This window comes from Pholcus phalangioides, unplaced genomic scaffold (assembly GCF_987345545.1).
Source record: "Pholcus phalangioides strain wild (caught in Gottingen) unplaced genomic scaffold, Ppha-v1.0 ptg000017l_1, whole genome shotgun sequence".
NCBI lineage: Eukaryota > Metazoa > Arthropoda > Arachnida > Araneae > Pholcidae > Pholcus > Pholcus phalangioides.
The window spans coordinates 31276156-31297194 of record NW_028301610.1 but is presented as its reverse complement, the minus strand read 5'-3'; the positions used below and the strand labels follow the sequence as shown (position 1 = coordinate 31297194).

At 36.3% G+C, this 21039-nt stretch overlaps 1 protein-coding gene across 1 annotated transcript; it reads left to right on the top strand.

The window, feature by feature from the left end:
* The first annotated feature begins 1746 nt into the window (after window positions 1-1746).
* LOC149072900 (protein artichoke-like) lies at window positions 1747-13700 on the top strand. The gene is made up of 4 exons (XM_089246834.1): window positions 1747-1873; window positions 7218-7909; window positions 13278-13426; window positions 13545-13700. The coding sequence occupies exons 2-4, from the start codon at window positions 7218-7220 to the stop codon at window positions 13682-13684; spliced, it is 981 nt and encodes a 326-aa protein (XP_089102960.1). The 5' UTR covers window positions 1747-1873; the 3' UTR covers window positions 13685-13700.
* Window positions 13701-21039: the final 7339 nt, after the last annotated feature.

Here is a 21039-nt window from a genome sequence, read left to right as displayed (position 1 = left end):
TCTTTTGTGTCGTTCTTTAAGACGTGTACTTTCACTATATTGAACTACTCATAGCAGGGGTTTAGAGGGTCGTTCCCTCAACCACGAACGCTGCAAGACGGGAGTCGCTCCCTGCTGTCGCGGCTACAGCTCTTGTACAGTGATTATCTTTATACCGATTCACACAAGATTCCAACGCCATCGCTAATTAATCGTAAATATTCAATTAACGATTTCGCTTTCGTTATGTCATAAATAGTTGATGAATAGAAAAACGTAAAAATTGTTACAAAAACTCCTATGGATTTGCTGTAATCGCTAATTATTTTTAATTATTCAATTGATGATTAATTAGTGATTCCGCTTTTATTACATCATAACTAATTAATGTGGTTAGTATTAACAATAATTAATCGTCACAAAAACTCCGTTGGACTTCAACAATTATACAGTCATCGTTAATTAATTAATGATTAATTAATGGTTTCATTTTTATTGTCATAATTAATCAAGGATTAGTAATAACTAGAGCCCGGATTAGATGCAAATGCATATGTGCATATTTTCGCCTTTTTTAGCATTAATGCATATAAATCCAGAAAATCAAAAAAAAATTTCAGAATATAAGCGAATAATATTTAAGGTTTTTATTTTAGCGAATCACATATTTTTATTATAATTTTTCAAATAAATATTGCACAATATTTTCATAACATCGGTTTTTTCCGCAGATGGGAATTAATTAGAGGTGTTTGTAATATACTGTATTTTCTGAATATCTATCAACCGTTTTTTATTGTAAGGGTATTTCTAAAAATAAGTCAAAAGTGTTCAGTTCGTTTTAGAAATGGTATCGAAATTATTTAGTTACTTGTACTTCGTTAATGAGCAGCTGTAACAAACTAGAAATTGAAAATACCTAAATATAAAATATGTAGAATTTATGTGCATATGTCGTTTGTACATATGCGGGGATATTTTTTTGTAAATGAATATGCACTATATAAGAAATAGAAAATATCAATTTTAAAAACATATGATTTTTTTTAATGCATATTTCGCTTTTTTGGTACATATTTTAGAATCTTTACATTTTTAGCATGTATTTTGGTGTTTTATGCATATTTTTGGTTTTTTTATGCATATTTTTGGTTTTTTTATGCATATTTTTGGTTTTTTAACGCATATGCCAGTATATTTAGGAGCATATTTTGACAATTTCAAGTGCATATAATCCTGGCTCTAGTAATAACGATATATATATAATTAAACGTTACAATAACTCCATTGGATTCTGTATAATTGTTAATTAATTAATTAACTATTTCACTTTTATTGTCATAATTAATCAACGATCAGTAATAACGATAACTAATCGTTACGAAAACTCCGTTGGATTTAACATTCCACTATAAAACGAATAATTAGAGGAAAGTATCCGTTTTAAAGTGCAGACCATCCAAACTAAAAAGTGCCGTTAATTCCATTCCCGTTTAAAAAAAGTGCCAATAATCAAAAAAAAGCTAGCTGCCATCTACACACATCTCTTCTCTGTTTCCTAATTCTTTTACCACGTGAATAACCTTCAAGTCATATTGCTTTTTTTTTTTTTTTTGTAATGTGTGTGTGTGATTTCTTGCAAAAGGACAAACAGCATCTAACGGGGTAATGTGAAATCCTGCAGATGTATTTCTAGAAGAAGAAAAAAATGAATAAATAAAAGAAAGATTAAGTCTGGGAGATGACTAAAGTTAACGCTGTTTTCCCCCCTGTGTTTAACTGTTGTGGGAAAAACATCAGGATGATAACCGAATGAAATAAAACAAAAATAAAAGTTTGAAGGGAAATCTAAAATACTTCGGAAGAAGTTTGAAGACAGCATCCGAACTTCGAGGTAAGACCAATTCTAATCATTTTTTGAAAAAATAATAATTCATTGAAAAAAATTATACTGTTATGTACTACAGGGTGTGCAAAAAGTCCGCGTAGAAACTTTAAAAATTCATAAAAACCGGAAAAATAACCGAAATGAAAAACGGTTTGCAGGGTTAGCATCGCTAGGTCACGGGAATTTTTTTAAGACGGGGGGGGGGGGGAATAACTGAAAAACAGCCGATAGATAGCGTTGGTACGGCTTTTATCTCATCAACCGTTCGTCTTAGAATTATGGTTCCAATTAAAAAATGCTCAAAATGTGTTCAGAAGTCACTCTGTACCAGTTTTGAGATTAAAAGTACAGCGTGTCACAGAATAAAAAAATTTAAATGTTTATACGATCCCCCGTACTCTAATTTCCAATTAGAAAGTTGTTGCCCTGTCTCTCTTGAAGCCAACAAGAAAAAAAATCCACGCTTCATACTTTATAGCAAGAGTGACCTACAACTGGCCCGTGGGCCCCCGACAAAGTAAAAATAAATTTTAAAATTAAAATTAATCATTTACAAGCAGGGCTGGTTCAGTACATTTTTCAAGTGTAAGGAAACGATATTTTGGTGATAAAAAATTGCTCCTCCGCTCCAGTCGGAGCCCAAAAAAAATTACTCCCTTTCAGTTGGTGCCTTCTGAGGCCGCTCAGTTCACAGGATGCAAGATCCGGCCCTGGTTACAATTTGTTAAATCAAATTTGTGATCATTATTCGACCTATTCTCGTTCCAACAGCAGAAAACTACAGGCAAAAAGTCCGTGGAAACTTCAAAAATTCATAAAAACCGGAAAAATAATCGGAATGAAAAACGGTCTGCAGGGTTAGCATCGCTGGGTCACGGGAGTTTTTTCAAGACAGGAAAGAAACCACTCAAAAACAGAAGATAGGTGGCGCTAACGTACACAAGTCAATTAAAAGATACGTAAGTAACGAACACACAGAATGCCTCCAAATCGTTTATTACAGCAGTATGTGTTCCACGTGACCACAGGGGATTTCACACTGCAGGCGAGTCCTAAATTTTTTTCACAGTGGAGCACCCTGAGTTTGAAACTAAAAAAGACAAAAAAAAAATCTGAGGCATGTTTTGCAGCTTTCAATGTTAAAGCTCAAATAATCTGCCATTTTTAAAGAAATTTTCTCAAATTCAAATCTATTCCGCCTCTGTATAGACAAGCCTCAGCTATGGCATGTTGAAGAAGAGTCGCTGGGGTCAGCGGAGTAGCAGATATTAGCAGCTAATTTCACCTTTTTCATAAACTAAACATGTTAAAGTATGTTGGGAAATGAATTTCAGGAGCTCACATCAGGTCACTTGTTTCTACCGCCACTCACAAAAATGAACTTTTTTAAAAAATGACTTGACACGCTCGAAAGAAAAGAAATAACTGCCTAAAATTATCCGGAGAGCTACGAAATTTCTGAACGAGAGCGGCTTTGTAAAAGGTTTAGATTGATGTGCGGTATACTGCTACTTGGATCACCACATTGGACCTCCTTCTGGGTAAAAACTAAGAGGTGATGAACGAAAAAAAATGTACGTCAGAAGCCGGGGGTTATTCACTCTTCATCTGTGAAAAAATCAGGGTCGAACGGCAGAACCTTTTTTTTTGGGAATTTGGCCACGATTTTCGCAAAACGCACCACTGTGCGTCACCCGAATAACGTGCGGCACAGATACCCGAGAGTCCCCACGACACATTTGCATATCACGTGAATAACGTACGGCGCAGTTCGGATCGCTGATAGTCCCGCGACACATTCACAGGTCACTTAAATGATCTGCGGTGCAGTTCCACGTCACTTAAGGGACCCGCGACATGTTTACGGATCACTTTAGTGACTCGCGGCACATTTACAGATACGGTTACATGACCCGCGGCACAAAATACAGGTACGCTTACATGACCCGTGACACATTTACAGATCACTTAAGAAACCTGTGGCAGAGTTGCAGATCACTCAAATGACCCGCTGCACATATACAGATCACTTGAGTGACCCACGACATATTTACAGATCTGTGTCGGACCAGCGGCACAATCCCAGAAGACTTAAATGGCCCGCGGCATAGTCCCAGAAGACTTAAATGGGCCGCGGCATAGTCCCAGAAGACTTAAATGGGCCGTAGCACATTCCCATATAGCTTGGGCCCGCGGCACATTTAGAGATCACTTAAGAGACCCGCGGCACAGTTCCAGATCACTCAAGTGACTCGCAGCACATTCACATATCACATGAGTAGCGTGCGACACGGTTTCGAACCAATGAAATGGCCCGCAATCTCCTATAGATTGAGCACCCTTGGTTTATACTAATGTTTTACCTTTTTACAACTGCGGACCGGGAAAGGTAAAAATGGGAGAAATGTCTTGCGGACCGGTAAAGGTAAATAAATATGAGAAATTATATGGTTTGAGGACTGGCAAAAAAAAAGGCATAAATAGAAGAAACAAGTTGCGGAACAGCGACAACAACTTAAGAGAAATAATTTGCACATCAGCAAAAAAATTCATAAATTTCGCGCTCAGAAGAGACAGGGCAACAACTTTCTAATTGGAAGTTAGACAACGGGGAGGGGGGTCGTATAAAAATTAAGATTTTTTATTTTGCGACACAACTGTATTATCACTCTCAAAAGAGGGTGATTTCTGAACGCATTTTGAGCATTTTTTAAACTGAAGCCATACCTCTACGTGTCTAGGACGAACGATTGATGAGATAAATCCCGTATTAGGACTAACAGGACACCCTGTATAGTATAAACCAGTGTTTTTCAACCGCTGGTCTACGAAACATGTCTCCCAATTCATGTAGACGTTACATAAATTTTCGATTTAATAAATGAAATACTGTGTGTCTAGGGTAAGGGTAAAGGGTAAGTAACGCAATTTTTGCGGAATCCGGAAATTTTGCATCCGGCTTTTCACCTCCTTTGACCGTATGAGTGGCTAAGTGAGTGACCGAGTAAGTGAGAGGCCATATAAGTGGGTGAGAGGCCGTATTAGTGACCATATGATTTGGTGACTTGGTCACTCATACGGTCATTCACTTGGTTACTCATACGGTCATTCACTTGGTTACTCATACGGTCATTCACTTGGTTACTCATACGGTCATTCACTTGGTTACTCATATGAAAATTAATTTGATCACTCACACGGTCACACACTTGGTCACTCATGCGGTAATTCACTCGTACGGTCATTGACTTGATCACTCATACGGTCATTGACTTGATCACTCATACGGTCATTGACTTGATCACTCATACGGTCATTGACTTGATCACTCATACGGTCATTGACTTGATCACTCATACGGTCTTCGACTTGATCACTCATACGGTCATTGACTTGATCACTCACTTGGTCATTCATACAGTAACTCTCCCACTCACTTGGTCACTCGTGCGGCCATTCACTCATACTGCCACTCACCCACTCACTTGGCCACTCATGACTCATACAGTCACTTACACGTTTAGAGTAGGGACGAAGTGTCCGGAGGCTCGTACCGGGAACGAAATGTGCCAAAGGCGAAATTTCTGTAATCCGTTAGGTTGGACGTAACATAACATGGGATGAATAGGAAAAAAATTGAAACTCATCATACCTGTCGTTATAATAGGGCAGTCTCAATAACGACTAGTCGTTATAACCAACGTTGACTGTACTATATTGACGACATAACTATACGATTTTACCTTATCCATATGCGATATGACTTGAACGCCTTCAAAATACACTAATTTATACAAATACAAATACAACGCCACAACAGGCAAAATGCCCAACGAGGTGGCTGAGAAAAAGATGCCCATAACAAATATGGATGTCGTATATTTGATTGTCATATATTTTAAAATTACAGCAACCCAATTAAAAACACAATCACAAAAGTTATAAACAATATATACACATGATAAAATATTATACAATGCCCATAAAGAATATTATGGTTGTCTTATTCTAAGTATGGATAGCTTCTCGATTTACCCCACCATAATTATCGTATTTCTTTTTAAACGTGTCAATTGTGTTACAATTTACTACCTCCGGGGGTAAGCTATTCCATTTATTAACAGCCCTATTAGAGAAAAATTCCCTGCGACACCATAACCTCGCATTGTCCCTTACCAATCGATACTGGTGTTCCCTTGTAAAAGCAGTCGATTGGCGGTGTAATAATTGTTCATGGTCCATCCTATCAATCCCGTTGAAAATTTTGAACATTCGATCATATCTTCTCGACACCTGCGTTCATTCAATGTAAACATATTCAAAAAATGAAGTCTCTCTTCATAACTTAAGCCCCGCGTGCCAATAAGGACACGCGTAGCTCTTCTCTGCATCCCTTCAACCAAGTCTATGCCCCTATGTAGGTATGGTCTCCAAAACCTTACAGCATACTCCGGTTCGCCAGTAAAATGCCATACGCCCTGTTACCTATGCACCCTGTATATATATGTATTATTATTTCACTTTAGTTTTAGATTCTGTGACGTATACAGGGTGTAACTAAACTGATGGTAAGAACTGTAAGGAGTGATGGAACTCGCCAAAACAAACAACTTTCACCATACAATGTGGAGTTGAAAAGCAAGTCGCGAAGGGGTGCCTGCGTGGTGAAAATGGAGAACACAGTAAAGGCGAATAATAAAAACCAAAAAAAAACCCTTTATTATCGAAAACTTTGCAACAAATGCCCAAATGAGCGACCACCAACTGCAATACAGGCATCACATCGGCGACGGAGTGAATCGCGTACACGTTGAAAGATTCCCGGCATTTTACGAACGTCTGCCTCTGCAACGCTAATTTGGGCGACAAAGTCCTCTGGCGACTCGATGGGCGTCTCGTAAACGACGCTTTTTGGCTGTCCCCCAGTGAAAAATATCTACGCAGGACACATCGGGAGGCCAAGCGACAGGCCCACCGTGGCCAATTTATCTGTTCGGAAAGGCAATGTCCAGGTACTTCCGCACAATCCTGAGGAAATGTGCTAGTACTCCGCCATGCTGGAACCATATAATCGCTCCAAGATTTGCTGGTATATTTCGTAGTAAATCAGGCAGCACCTGCTTAATGACGGGTCCTGCGAAAGGTAACGTTTCATCCACTCCAGATAAAGTGTCCTCTCGCGTCTCGCCGCTTGCTTTCCGACACCACATTCTATGGTGAAAGTTGTTTGTTTAAGTGAGTTCTATCACTTCTTACAGTTCTGAACATCAATTTAGCTACACTCTGTATCTGTTTGTTATCACATCATGTTTAGCACATTCAAGAGATGACTAATTTTTCTCCATTACAGATGGCTATTCACTTTATCGCCACTGCTATCGTACTATTACTTTTAGAATCAGTACATCATACTTCAGCGTTTGTTGCATCGCCTAATTGTCCACCAAGCGAAAGCATCTTACCATGTACATGCGATATTAAAAACGGTGGAGCGAACGTAATTTGTGCGCGAATGTCATCTTATGATGCACTACGGCGAGCAATCAACGGAATGAAAGGATTTAAATTGAACACCTTTGTCTTGAAAGAATCTAGCGTCAAAGTGTTACCTTCTGACACCTTTATAAATATGGAAATAAGATCGTTGCGCATTGCCTATGTCCAGCCTACAGTGTTCGACATCGGACCTGGACCAGCGTTTCTTGGTTTAGAAGGGTCTCTAGAAGTTCTAGAAATTCACGATAGCTTCCGATTCAGTGAACTTCCATTTCCAAGGATAGATCTGTCCCATTTGAAGCATCTCAAGTCTTTGACACTGGAAAGTGTCGAAATTCCAGAAATAGATAACGATTTCTTCAGTAATGGTCCAAAAGGTCTCGAGCATCTTCATCTACGTACAACACATACGAAAAAGTTTGGAGACACGGCATTTGCTTCTCTTATAAATTTGAAAGAGCTCAGTATATATCAAGAAAGACTTAAGAATTTAACGAGAGATATGCTACCAACAACAGCCAATAGATTAACTTCTCTCTTTTTAAGGTAAAAATCAAAATTTAACTCTTGTTGTTTTTTGTTATTGATCGCATGTCTACGAAATTTATGTCTTATCATTCTATAGAAAATTCAGATACTATATCTGTCTAATATCTATTATCTTTCCCATGGGCGCATTGAACTGTAATAATACGACAAAAATACTTTCTACTGGACTTGCGAGAGTATTCTGCAGATGTAGGTAAGTCAAACCATACATCCAGTAGAGCAGTCCACAGCTTTGTGTATTGCAAAATGCTAGGTTTTCTCTGCTCCAAAGTGTTTCACGACATTTAAAATGTGCTCATATTCACAGGAATTGAGAACCATGGCGTATACGTAAAAAAGTCACTTCTCGTGTTTTCTCCTCGTATCCTCGGTTTTACTATGTTGAGCTCTGTAGCACGTTTGCATTTCATTTTAGACTATGCTTTTTTGATGAAAATTGTTTGTTTTCCTGTGTACTGTCACCTCTTAGTTTTTCCCATCTTTTCTGAATCACCCTGTATAATCAGTTCTAGGTAAATTTAGTTTATTCATCAAAAATCCCAAGAACTGGCTACACTTAATTAAACAATAAATGAAAGTGAATTCGAGAAATTTTGATTCTGTATGAAATGTTGACAGACGAATTTTCATTTTATAAAAGGGAACATGGTATAGTACTTGCATGCACTACGCGGGGAATTTTGAAACCGGCAAATTCGTATTAAATGATTTTGATCCGTACGAATGCTGCATGCAGTAAAATTTCTTAAGCTTTGTTTTGCCTTGAGAATATTGAAGAGCTGATGACGTACATAAGATCAATCTTCTCAGCATTCTGGTTTCCATCCTTCAGTTCTTGCAGAAAAGTATGCAGCTTATTAAGATGCTATCGGGATAAATTCAGTGTGCTAAAAGTGGGGTAGGCCAATTTTCTACCATGAAATTTGAAAAGTATAGTAGGAAAAAAATGAATTTATTGCCTCTGTAGAAAAATTTTTGATGTATTTACAGGAGCGTCTGAAATTGAAGAGAAATTAACACTGTGAGTAAAGGACCGTTCAAGTATTACCTAAGCAAATTTTTAGCCATTTTTGACCCCCCTCCTCCCCTGTCGGCAAAAGTCAGCAAAATTTCGTCATCAGCTCTGGTCCTCTGAATCCTAACGCATATTGGTGGGATCAGAGACATACACAGGTGGGAAGCATAGAGGGAGCTCGTGCCCCCCCCCCCCACGATCAAAACTTTATTTTTTTTAATGCAAAAAATTTTATTTTTTTTAAATTGAAATTTCGGAAGAAAATGCCTTTATATGTTATTATAATCAATTTCTGTGAATTTTCAATGTTAATTTTCAATATTTAAAGGCTATGAACTCAAAATTTATTTTTAATAAATTCATTGCGACCTACCCCCAAAGCCATACAATGATAAATCGCATAAAGGCCCTTGGCCCACGGACCAAATATGGCCCCGAGGGTTATCTGATGCTGCCTCTCCTTAAACCTAATTTTGTAAAAAAAATGAACTAAGTGGCACATCTATATATAGATCGCTTAAGTGTCCCGTGGTACAATTCCAGAACATTTAAGCGGCCCGTGGCACATGTTCAGATCACTTAAATGACCCGGGCACAGTTCCAGAACACTTAAGCGATCCGTGAAACATTTAGAAATCCCTTGAGTGACATGGGACGTAGTTTTAGAGCACTTAAGTGGCCCCCAGTTCTACATCACTAAAGTTACCCGCGGCACATTCTCAGATTATTTAAGTGATCCGCGGCATATAATTACGTATCACTATAATTACGGAGTGATGCGTGGAACAGTTCCAGAGCACTTAAGCGGCCCGGACACATTCCAGATCACTTGGATCCATGAAACTTTTAGAGGTCACTAAAGTGGCTCTGTAGGCCACTTATCAATAAGGGGGGAATGTTACTTCAAACTATCGAAAGGTTTTTTTCTCGTTTTTGGCGCACCAAATAAGATGCTATTAAAAATATTTAATATTTTCATAAAGGGTGGTTGATGACGTAAGCATTATCCAAACCCCCCTTGTCATCAAAAGTCAGCAAATCGGAAACCCCGTCCCCCCATCGATGATGACGTAATATTTGAACGGCCCCTAATCAGTGGTTTCCCCCTCCAAATATCCCATATAACGTCTGTTGATGTTGACAGAAGTTCATCCTGTCTTTTCAGAAATTTGATAAAATCTAATGTTGAGAATATGAATGTGATATTTTCAATAAAGAGAGATACTACAAGAATTTTTTTCCCCTTTGACCTCCAGTTAATATAATGATTGATTCAGTTTCTAAAGAAATTTGTTTTGTTATTTTAATAGAATTTTTTGTCATTTTGGGGGAATTTTTTTCTTTTAATTTTTAAGGCATTTTTTCGAAATTTTAGGACTCTTTTGCAAATTTTTCAGGTCAACAACATTCAGGTCTTGGTCATAACTAACCCTTACAGCGGCAGCCCCGAGATATCTCGGGTTCTTAAAACCCTCTCAAAACGGCAATCCCAAATTATCTCGGGTTCTTAAAACTCCCAAAACGGTAACCTCGAGACGACATACCGATGTGTGTGTGTTTTTCTCCTGATAAAATGTTTACCCACCCCTCCGTCCTGTCACTCAACTGCCAGTGGGTGGAGTCAGCTTCTTTTCAGAGTCTGATAACAGAAGGGGGGGGGGAAGAAACGATGTTTTTCCCTCTGGAGGTTATATACGATTATGATTACATAATAAATAACAGAGAAGGATAGTTTCTTTTTTCTTCCTTGTTCTCTTATTATTATTGTTTTGTGCTGGGGGAAGCATGTATTTGCTCCGCAATCGGAAAAAAAATATTCTTCTTGAAAATAGGTGGCAATCTCTAGAGGGTTTAGTGGTTTCTACTGTGGCAGTTATACAATGCGAATCAGGAAAATTTTAAAAACCACTTAAAGTAAAAAGTTATAGGACTTCTGGAAGTCAAAAATCAAGAATTTCAATTATCGATATCTCAACAAATTTTTTTTACAAGTCAAGTATTACGGAGTAAATTTTTTCAGTTTAATAAAAAGTGAGCTACAAATTTAAATTTTTTGACTTGGGGCCGTATAAAAATTCTCATTTTCACCCCCCCCCCCCCTGAAACTAGAGTTATAGTTCATCTTAAAGAGTCCCTATCAGCAGAGCTTTGAGCAAGAAAGGGGATTTTTCCCCCACACCTGCTGAGCAATGCCGTCTTATGAACATCATGGATTTCCGCATGACCCTTGCAAGAGTGGGGATGACAGTGCTTCAGTCCTGGGGCCTGGAACGATTCTTGTCATTTTTTTGTTTTTAGGTGCCCAGTTGCAGTATGTAGAGGCCTTTTTTCTGAAAAAAAAGCTAAAAATTCTTACCTACAAAGTTACTCGCTTACTCTCAAAAATCTCACCCGGATCTCATTTTTGAGAGCCCACGTATAATAAGCCCACTGTTGCTGAGCCGTTAAATCAATGTTTTACCGACCACGCAGAATGAGGTGTGCTGTAGAGTGAAAAAACGAAGTTTTTATTTTCAAATCCTTAGTACGGAAAAGTCTCTTTTAATAATAAAAAAAAAGATGTAAAAATTTTTTAAATCGGTTGATATCTTCCGGTCGCACATCGTACTTAAAAATTATGAAAATTGACAAAATTGAAATTTTTATAGATAAGTTGATAAGAAAATGTAGGTACAAAGTATATTTCTCTCTCTCTCTCTTCATCCTACCTGTCCGCTGTCACGCTTATAAAAAAGATACATCACAAAAGAAAAAAAAACACTATCAGGGTATACAAAAAACCAAGAGGAAAAAAATTATAGGGTTGCAACAAAGCTTCGAAATGATGAGGAGAGAGGAAAGAAAACAGAGAACTTGTTTGAATTTATTCCACTAGGTTTGGACGCAATATTACGTCCTTGATCATAAAGTGGTTAGTCTGTCTTCACAGCTCAAGCCTTGTGTAGATAAAGATAGGCGGGCTTTCTATCATTATGTATTAAACAGAGTGTCGACTTCTCCAGTGTTAAATATTGGAAATTTAGATTATTTGCAAACCATAGTCAGTGACGAAACTTTTGAATAAGAAAGATTTAATCAGTGTTGCCAACTTGGTTGTTTTACAACCAAATTTAGTCTTTTTGCAGGGCCATTTAGTTGCTAATGGGAAATACAGTTGTTTTAAAAATTTCCTGTGTAGTTTAGTCTAATTTTGTTTTTCCAATAATGTGTGGATCCTTTTCTTCAAAATACCTTTGTGTGTGAATTCATTTACAAAAAAGTACTCCAATAAATTTTCATTTAATTACAAATGAAAAATTAAATGAAATTGAGAATTAGGCTATTAAGGTTAGGCTATAGAGAATAGCCTTGACTGTTAAAACCCTGAATAATCTAGTCACGTCAAGTCAGAGTTAGGATCATTTAGTTAGATTAGATTAAGGAATATCAAGGTAATTAAGGAATATCAATATATATATCATCTTTTAAATGTATAAGTCTGCAATGACAAGGTCTTTTCTGATTTGGTCCTATGCAGAAAGAGTCAGAATTTTATGGCAGTTAAATCTTATTAATGCAAAATCTATAAACGGAATTCGTACAGACATGGTGAATGCTGTTTTGGAATCAATGCTGATCTATGCAGAAGAAATAAGTGCTGTCACATAACTTTAAATTTTTCAGCATCGATTGTGAAAAAAATTGGACAACTGAGAGAGACATATGAAACGTAAACATTTATTTCAATGAATTTCAGTGGCTCCATCAACATCAGTTGAAGTCGTTGAATATTGAGCAACTTGTTAAATATTTTCCTTTATGTGATTTTACCATTCTTTTATAATTACACAATATATATTTCCACAATAATAATAGTTAAAATTAATTCTGGTTCTTTAGGTCCGGTTTCTAGTTGTTTTTGATGAAGGATCTAGATGGAAAATTTGTTCACTATAGGCAACACTGGTTATAATCCCTACAAAATTATGAATCTGTCAGCTGTTTTGTCATTAGGATAACCCCATACAGCAGATTATCATGATTATTCAATCAAGACTCATGAAGCTGTGCTGCTATTTAAATTTCAACTTGTAGAACTTCTGCTTGCATAATACACAAGAACTTTTTAAATAAAACCTTCAGAGTACACAAACGTTTTGCTACCTGCAAATTCATTTTTGAGATAAATTTAATATGAATAAATAGTAAGCGAATATATTCAACATTGGGCATATATATAACTGTCTTTACTCATTGATAACATATGAATATTTTTGATATACATCTATCTTGTTGTACACAGTACATAGTTTTTATGATGCATTATTATTGTCCTAACTAAAGTTTCTTTTTTTTCTTGAAATCTTGTAGCAATAATCATTTGACAGAGTTGCCTTCAAACATTTTCCATGGATTTCCGTCCATACAGAGGATACATATTGAAATGAATGCTCTAAATACAATTGATATCAGAACTTGGGGTCTAATTTGGCCTCAATTAACAGATGTCAACTTCTATGGTAATTAATATATTATTAGTTCAATTTTTTTTATCATGAGTTTTATTATGGTGATCACATAAAAAAGAATGGCTAGTTAAGTCTAAAAAGGTTTTAATTGATTTGATTTTTTTCTTAGGAAATCCAATTCAATGTGATCAAAACATCAAGTGGATTTATGAACAACAACTGCCAAATATATTTTCCGGAATTTGTGTGTCACCTGACAATCTGAGAAATAGGGAGCTTAAATCATTAACTTTGGATGATTTCAAATAAAGTGTTTGCTCAAATGGAGACTCTCAACAGAAAGTCGAATATCTCTTTATTTTGTTCATTTTGTTCCAATACTATCAGTTTTATGTATAAAATGGCTAATCAGATTAGAACTCACAAGGAAAGGATCCAAAAGTGTCCTCAAAAAATTTCAAAAAAATTACCACTAATTCTACTCATTATAAAATATGCACAAAAATATAAAAATATCCGGCGGATTTATTATGGGTTGCTCAAAAAAAATTAGTAAATATTAATATTTTGAATACCAATAAAGGCCAAGAATGAATTTAAAATCCTGCAACCCTAGTCTTAGAGTGACATCATTCAAACAACACATGATTAGGTAAGGCGACTGGAATAAGGATATATCCAGTGGCTATATGATTAGGTATAGCACAGACAGTGAAAGAAAGAAAAAAAAGAGAAATAACTAGAGAGTTTCTAGAAAAAAAGAAGCTGGAGCAAAGAACAAGAGAGTCTTTAATAAGCTACTTTTTTGCAGTTTATCATTGCGCGCGCAATACGTGGATTATTATGACGTAAAAAGAGGGGAAAACAAGTTTTTATAGATATCGCAAAGAAGAACGAGAGGTGATGACTGTTGTCATTTTTAATAATTTTTTGTGGCTTTAATAACTGCATTCCACCGCTAACTTTTTGCTTTTATGAGTTTCTGGGGGTGAGATGAATGTACTTTAATTTTTTCTTAATTTTTTGAGGAGAACGCCTTCGGACCCTTTCCTAGTCAGTTTGATAATTAGAGTGATACCTTGACCTACAAACATCTCTGCTAGTAATTCACCCAAGTAATGAGCAGAAAAAATATTTGCTAAAAAAAAAAACTGCACCAACTTGTAATCAAATATTCTTCTAATGCAGAGGTTTTAACATATCTTGTACAACCTTTGATGGTGTTATGGGGTCATTCCATGTAACCCAAACAAATTTTGGATATTCTCTAATATTCTAATATAAAAGGTGTCCTTTAAAGTTTATGTAAGTTTTGCGATTCAAGAATTTCACTTTTTTACAGAAAAAAAAGTTTCCAAAAAAACCTTTTTCTTTTGGACTTGATTCGCACTTAAAACAGGAAATAAAATTTATGATACCTTATCCATTGCACAGAGTTGGAATCAGTATTTGTGGTGCAAAAATCCAATGAAATGTGATGAGACACAGAATGGAAGGATGGCCAGCATTAAACTAGAGAGCACAAAATTTTCTGGAGGTTGTCGGAGAACATGTCCCTGAACATGGGCGAAGATACGGGGGGGGGGGGGGCCCAGCGTCACAGGTGGAGTCGACTGATCTAATGTATATATGTATATATGAGCTGACATCATCATCATTGTGCCCCCCCCCCGACTTCCAAGTCAATCTCTGCCTATGCTGTCAATGCTTTTTTGCTTGAGACGTGATGTTATATGACAAGTGCTGCCAGGACACCAAAAACATCCGTGTATTATCTGTGGCGTGGAGTCACAAAATGTTTAGCGCACCCATTCCCATGCAGTGATAGTCACTCGTGGAAAATTTCTGTATGCTTCAATTTTTAGCATAAAACAAAAGAATAATTTGAAGGAAAAATTACAGTGTGATGCCTTTCTTGGGTTCTTCTTGGTTTCTGATGACAAGGTCTGAAGAGAAAACTTCAGGAATTACCGTTTTTCAGTTATTTTTCATCCAAATGAACTGAATTTTTATATACTATTTCATCAAAATTCAACATACAGAAGAGCTTTATGAGTATCAATGACAATAAACTTTTTCTTTTCAAGGCTTTGCATGATCCGGGATTTTTTTCTTAGTTCCACACATTATTTGGAAAAATTTTTCCATTGGAAGTATGTCTCTAGGATAGGGTGACCAGATGAAGTGTCTGCAAAATCAAGACAAATCCTGGAAATTGTTAAAAACCAACATTAAAACCAACACCCATTAATAACCGGGGCATTTTCAAAACTCTCATTAGGTGAACATTAGTGTAAAATTGCAAACTAACGATTTATTATAAAAATACTATCACTACTTCTACACACAGGGCCAAAAAAACGAGTAAAACATTGGGATGGAAGCCATGGTTGTCAGACATCCCGTATATACATGATTGAAGGACATATGCCATGAAAGGCAAGATGTGTTACATTATATACTAATAAATTACACTAGGAGGGGGGAATGACTTGAGTACTTTTAGTCTCATATTATAACGACTATACCTCTACTTACAGTTGATCCTCTGTTTATGAACTTACTATATGTAATTTGTTCCAGAAGTCATTTTCATAAACAGAAAATTGTTCAGAAACCAAAATAGTTTTTCCCCCATAGGAATCAATTGATTAATTCGTTCCAATGGCTCCAATATTTTTATTGTAAATTTTCACAGCAGTGCTTTGCGCTCAAGTGTATAACTTAAAACCGATTGAAATCATTAGATTAACACTGAAAACGCTTTTCCCTGAAATAGACAACCCAAACCTTATGAAATAATGGGCTTATATACCATATCGGAGCAAAAGTGGGGCCATGTTTGATTTCTTTAATTCTGTAAAACCTCTCTTTTGTAGACACCGGCAGGACAAAAAAAAACGTAAAAGAGGGGTGGCCATTAAAAGGAGTTTTACTGTATCATCTATAACCTCTGTGTCAAATTTCTCAAAATTTCTGCCTGCAAAGCAATCTGGCCACAATTCCATTCATATTTCTGTAAGTCACTTGCTTCCAATCAGTATAATCAATAAGTATACTGCTATATGAATAAGAGCTATCAGCAATGTAGCACAGTATTCATGGCAAAAATATAACATTGAAATAACAAATTCCAAGCATCTAATGTAGCTAAAAAATTAAATTGGAAAAATATTGAAAATAATTCTATTTCATTGCACAAGCAAAAACCAAGACAAACAGGCGTCCTGAAAGCCTTTTTTGGGACAGGACTAAAAATAGTGAAAACCAGGACATCTGGCCACCTTACTCCAGGATCAATGGTTCAACAGTAAAATGCAGTAAGGGGAATAATGGAATCACTCCCTGTATATAAACCTATAAGAGGAATGCTTTATCTTTATATATATTGCACATATATATATTTTATTTTTCACCAACTTGAATTGGACAAAGAAAAGGGAAGAAAACAATATCTAATTCAAACAAGATTTTAACTTCCCCCATTAAAAAAATTAATTTCAGTCTAATGCATAGTTTCCCAACCTTATATTTGTCCCTTCGCCCCTTTCTTCAGAAATTTTTTTCTCCCATCGCCCCCAGGGGGCATTAACGTCCACGTTGGGAATCACTTGTAGCGGCGGCCGGAGTGGGAGTTTGCATGTGGAAGTTTACTTGCCGGAGTGGGAGTTTGCAGTATTATACCACCTGTCCGCTGCACACTGATCTAATGGATTGAATTCTTTTTGTTATGAAGCTATCTTTAAACAGTTGGGCGCGGTAGCCCGGTCGATAAGATGCTCGCCTAAAGTACGAAAGGATGTTTAGAGGTGTCGCGAGTTCGATACCCAGTTCGTCCTTGTCAGAAAACTTTCCTGACACAGGGGTACAACAAAAAATGGCGACTTGACCGCAGCAAAAAATGCTACCGCAGGGAGTCCCCCATCGAGGGGTTAGCGCACCAACCTCACGATGAGTACGAAAAACAAACCTGCCGTTCGGAATCGGCAATAAATTGTAGGTCCCGGTCTAATTAGCCCTCGTGTGCAGAAAATGACCGTGGTGCGACAAAAACGATCAAACGATCTTTAAACAGTTCAAGAAAAATTTTCCTCTGCTGTCATTTATTCTGTGAAATTCATAACAGAACTTAGTATAATAGCAAGATTGAATTAACCTTCCCCCCCCCCAATATATATATATATATATACAGGGTGTTCCGTTAATGGACAAACCCAGAGGGTTGTTAGTAGACATCAAGAGGAACAAAAATTGCAAAAAACACATACAGGTTTTGATGTCATGCTGGAACAACAAAAGTACAATAATAACAACAAAAAGATTTATTTGATTAATTATTACAAGAGTTGTTGGAAGTGGCGGCCGCTGATGTCATTGCACAGTCTACATCAATGTAAAAACAATTCCCGGATGTGCTTGAAGATACCAGGTATGCTTTCAATGTCTGCAGCAGCGACGACAATCTACGATATGAGATCCTCCAGTGTGTCCACAGGTGTCGCAAAAATGAGTGATTTAAGGTGACCCCCATAGGAAAAAGTCACACGGATTGAGATTTGGTGAACGTGGAGGCCAAGCAACAGGTCCTGTGCATCCAATCCACCTCCTCGGGTATGTAACATTGAGGTGATGACGCACCTCATGGGAAAAATGAGCAGGGGCACCATCATGTATGAACTACATGTCTCGCAGCACTGCGGCTGGCACACTTTGAAGCAATTCCTTGTTTGTGGGGTCAGCCATCAGGATATTCATTGAAACAGACAACTAACTGCTACACGTGCTTATTACCACAATAGCACTAATTTACGTCATCCGCAGCGCATGATCCTACCCCAGTGCATGCGCTTCGTGATGCTGCTTACGCCAGATATGGTGAGCGAACCCACAAAAGCATTCAGCAATCAACTGACATCCAACTTTCGTCTCCTCTGGACTCAGCATGTGTTTTTTGTGATTTTCACCCTCTCAACATGGTTTGAGACACCATGTTCCGTTGCAGTTTTTGTTCCTCTTGATGCCTACCAACAGCCCTTTGAGTTTGTCAGTCCATTAAAAGAACAACCTGTATATATATAAGGAACAAATATTGTGGTTTGAAAAAATCTAGAGATATGAAGCTAGAGAATGAAGAAATAGCTAAAATAGCTTTTTAAATGACAAAAGCACTAGTGCTGCTTACTTGTTCATTCAAAAAATATATATACGCAATTGGAAATCCTTTAGAGAGAAAAAAAAAATACAAGATGGAGTTTATGCAAGAGTGAAATAGAACCTATGCAGTGGGTTGTTATCAGAGGGAACCCCATGCATGGTTCGAAAAGAGTAGGCATTTTTAAAGGGCGGCTATGCCTGATTGCATTAAAAATGCCAACCCTTGTTCCCCGACGCCTGCCTTCTCAAAAACATGTTGGATGAAAAAAAATGGAATGAAGAGTGAGTAAAAAATATATTAAAGAAATACAATATTTGAAAATATACAGAGCTTCAGGTTAAAGCAAAATGAAGCATGAGAAAAATATATACACAAGTACAAAAAATAAATTAAAACATTCAAAATGTCATCAAAAATTAGTTAAGAATCACCGGACGCATCTTAAGAAAAGGAGGGATACAGTTGTGTTGTTTTAAATGTAGTTGAGATGTCATTGAAGAAGGCGGTTGAATGAAAATCTTTTCAAAGCTGCCTTCTTCAACAACATCTCAACTACATTGATTAATTTTTGACATTTTGAATGTTTTAATTTACTTTTTGTAATTTTTGTAAAAATTCCCAGTAATTTTCTATAATTTTGTATATATTTTTCTCATGCCTCTCATTTTGCTTATAATCTGAAGCTCCGTATATTTTCAAACATTGTATTTCTTCAATATATTTTTTACTCACTTTTCATTCTATATTTTTTGAGAAGGCAGGTGTCGGGAACAAGGGTTGGCATTTTTAATGCATTCAGGCATAGCCATGCTTCAGAAATGCCTACTCTTTTCAAACCATGCATGGGGTTCCCCCAGATGACGACCCCTGCATAGGTTCTATTTCACTCTTGCATAAACTTCATCTTGTATATATATATATATATTCTTTCTTCAAATAATTACCAATTGTGTATATATATACATATATTTGATAATTTCTACGAATGAACAATATTTGAGTTATACAAGCTTAAAACAGCAGAATAATCGTTAAAATTTTTAATCATGCAATATTCTGTGATAAACTAAATTATCACAGAAAAAAAATGACAATGCACCAAATTCAAAGGAATAAATCTCACGACAGTAAATAACAAACCTTAAAACAAATGCAGAATATTCATTCATTGCCAGTTTCTAATTTGGAAGGTAGATAGCAGCACCTGAACACACATGCACAAAACTTGCATATATACACTGTTGAATTTCATAAAAAAGCATGTTTCTAATGCAGCCACCTCTATGGAGGTAATGTGGTAGAAAATTGCCTCTTTGGTGATAGACTATGTACAGTAGTAAGATTCAGAGGAATTGAACTAGCGATCACAATACTAAACATTTTTTTCCTTGCACACATGCAAAAGAAATATGTCTCCCCAAATCAATTTTTTGTGTGACCAAATATGACAGGCATGGCAGAAAAGAAGAATGGATCTATGAGGCTTAAAATTTCCAAAATAACCAAGAAATTCTAGTCTGTCAGATATTAGTTGAAGTACTATTTTATATTTTATTAGAAATTTTACCACCATTTAAAGCAAAATTAATGGTGGTAAACACATAGCAAAAGGAGCATGGCTTTGACACGAGCATTTGAGCATTTTTAATACTTTAACTCCTCAATCATCTAAAAGTGATCGATATAATACCATAAAAATTAAATTTTTAATAAAACAAAAAAAAGATGTGACTTCAAAAAAAAATTATACACTGCGCTTCAGAGAGATAATGATTTCTCAAAATAAATATGTTTTAAAATAGTTTTTCTTTAGCTATAGAAATATTGAGACTGAAAAATGAAGATGAAATTTTTTTCGCAGCTAAAAAGTAGAAGAATCATTCCAACGGTTAGCACTATTTCAAGACAAAAATTCAAGGAATTGTCAGGTTTCCAACTATGCAGGGGCAACCCTTCTTGGACTAAAGGTTCAAAAAAGAATCCTGGGAAAGCTAATTAAATATAGAAAGATTAAGATCCTGCACATGGATGTAAATCTGCAGGGCCTTGCACTCAATGGTATGACTCTGCTTTCTAATGCACTAAGCAAACTTGAAAAATCCATACAAACCTGGTATTTTAAGCAGCACCACCACAAAGTTGAAATTGATCTTGAACACCAACTTGTTAGCTTTTGATAAATATGGCAATATCCAGATCATCATACTTAAAATATACTGGGAGCAAAAGAAATTTGTCACAGCAGAAATGCACAAATCCATACACAATGACTGATTGAAACTGACTACTGAATTTGACTTTCTTCCACATTCACTTGATCTAATTAAATACATACAAGATATAAGTATTCACGTAAAACTTGTGACCCATGAACCGACAGTCTGAATTTTTCTCTTCAAGCACTTATATATATTTTAGATTAATTTAGAGAACATGAAAATGTTTCTTGTTTTTTCCCCTAGGACTTTTTAAGAGTTTCAAGGACCGTAATAACCATGTCTTTGAGTGT

What these genes read in the sequence shown, in the direction of transcription:
- LOC149072900 (XM_089246834.1), top strand. Translation starts at nt 7,218, where the DNA reads ATGGCTATTCACTTTATCGCCACTGCTATCGTACTATTACTTTTAGAA. An exon ending in TTAACTTCTCTCTTTTTAAG is followed by an intron (nt 7,910 to 13,277) that starts GTAAAAATCAAA and finishes GAAATCTTGTAG; the next exon opens with CAATAATCATTTGACAGAGT. An exon ending in AACAGATGTCAACTTCTATG is followed by an intron (nt 13,427 to 13,544) that starts GTAATTAATATA and finishes TTTTTTTCTTAG; the next exon opens with GAAATCCAATTCAATGTGAT.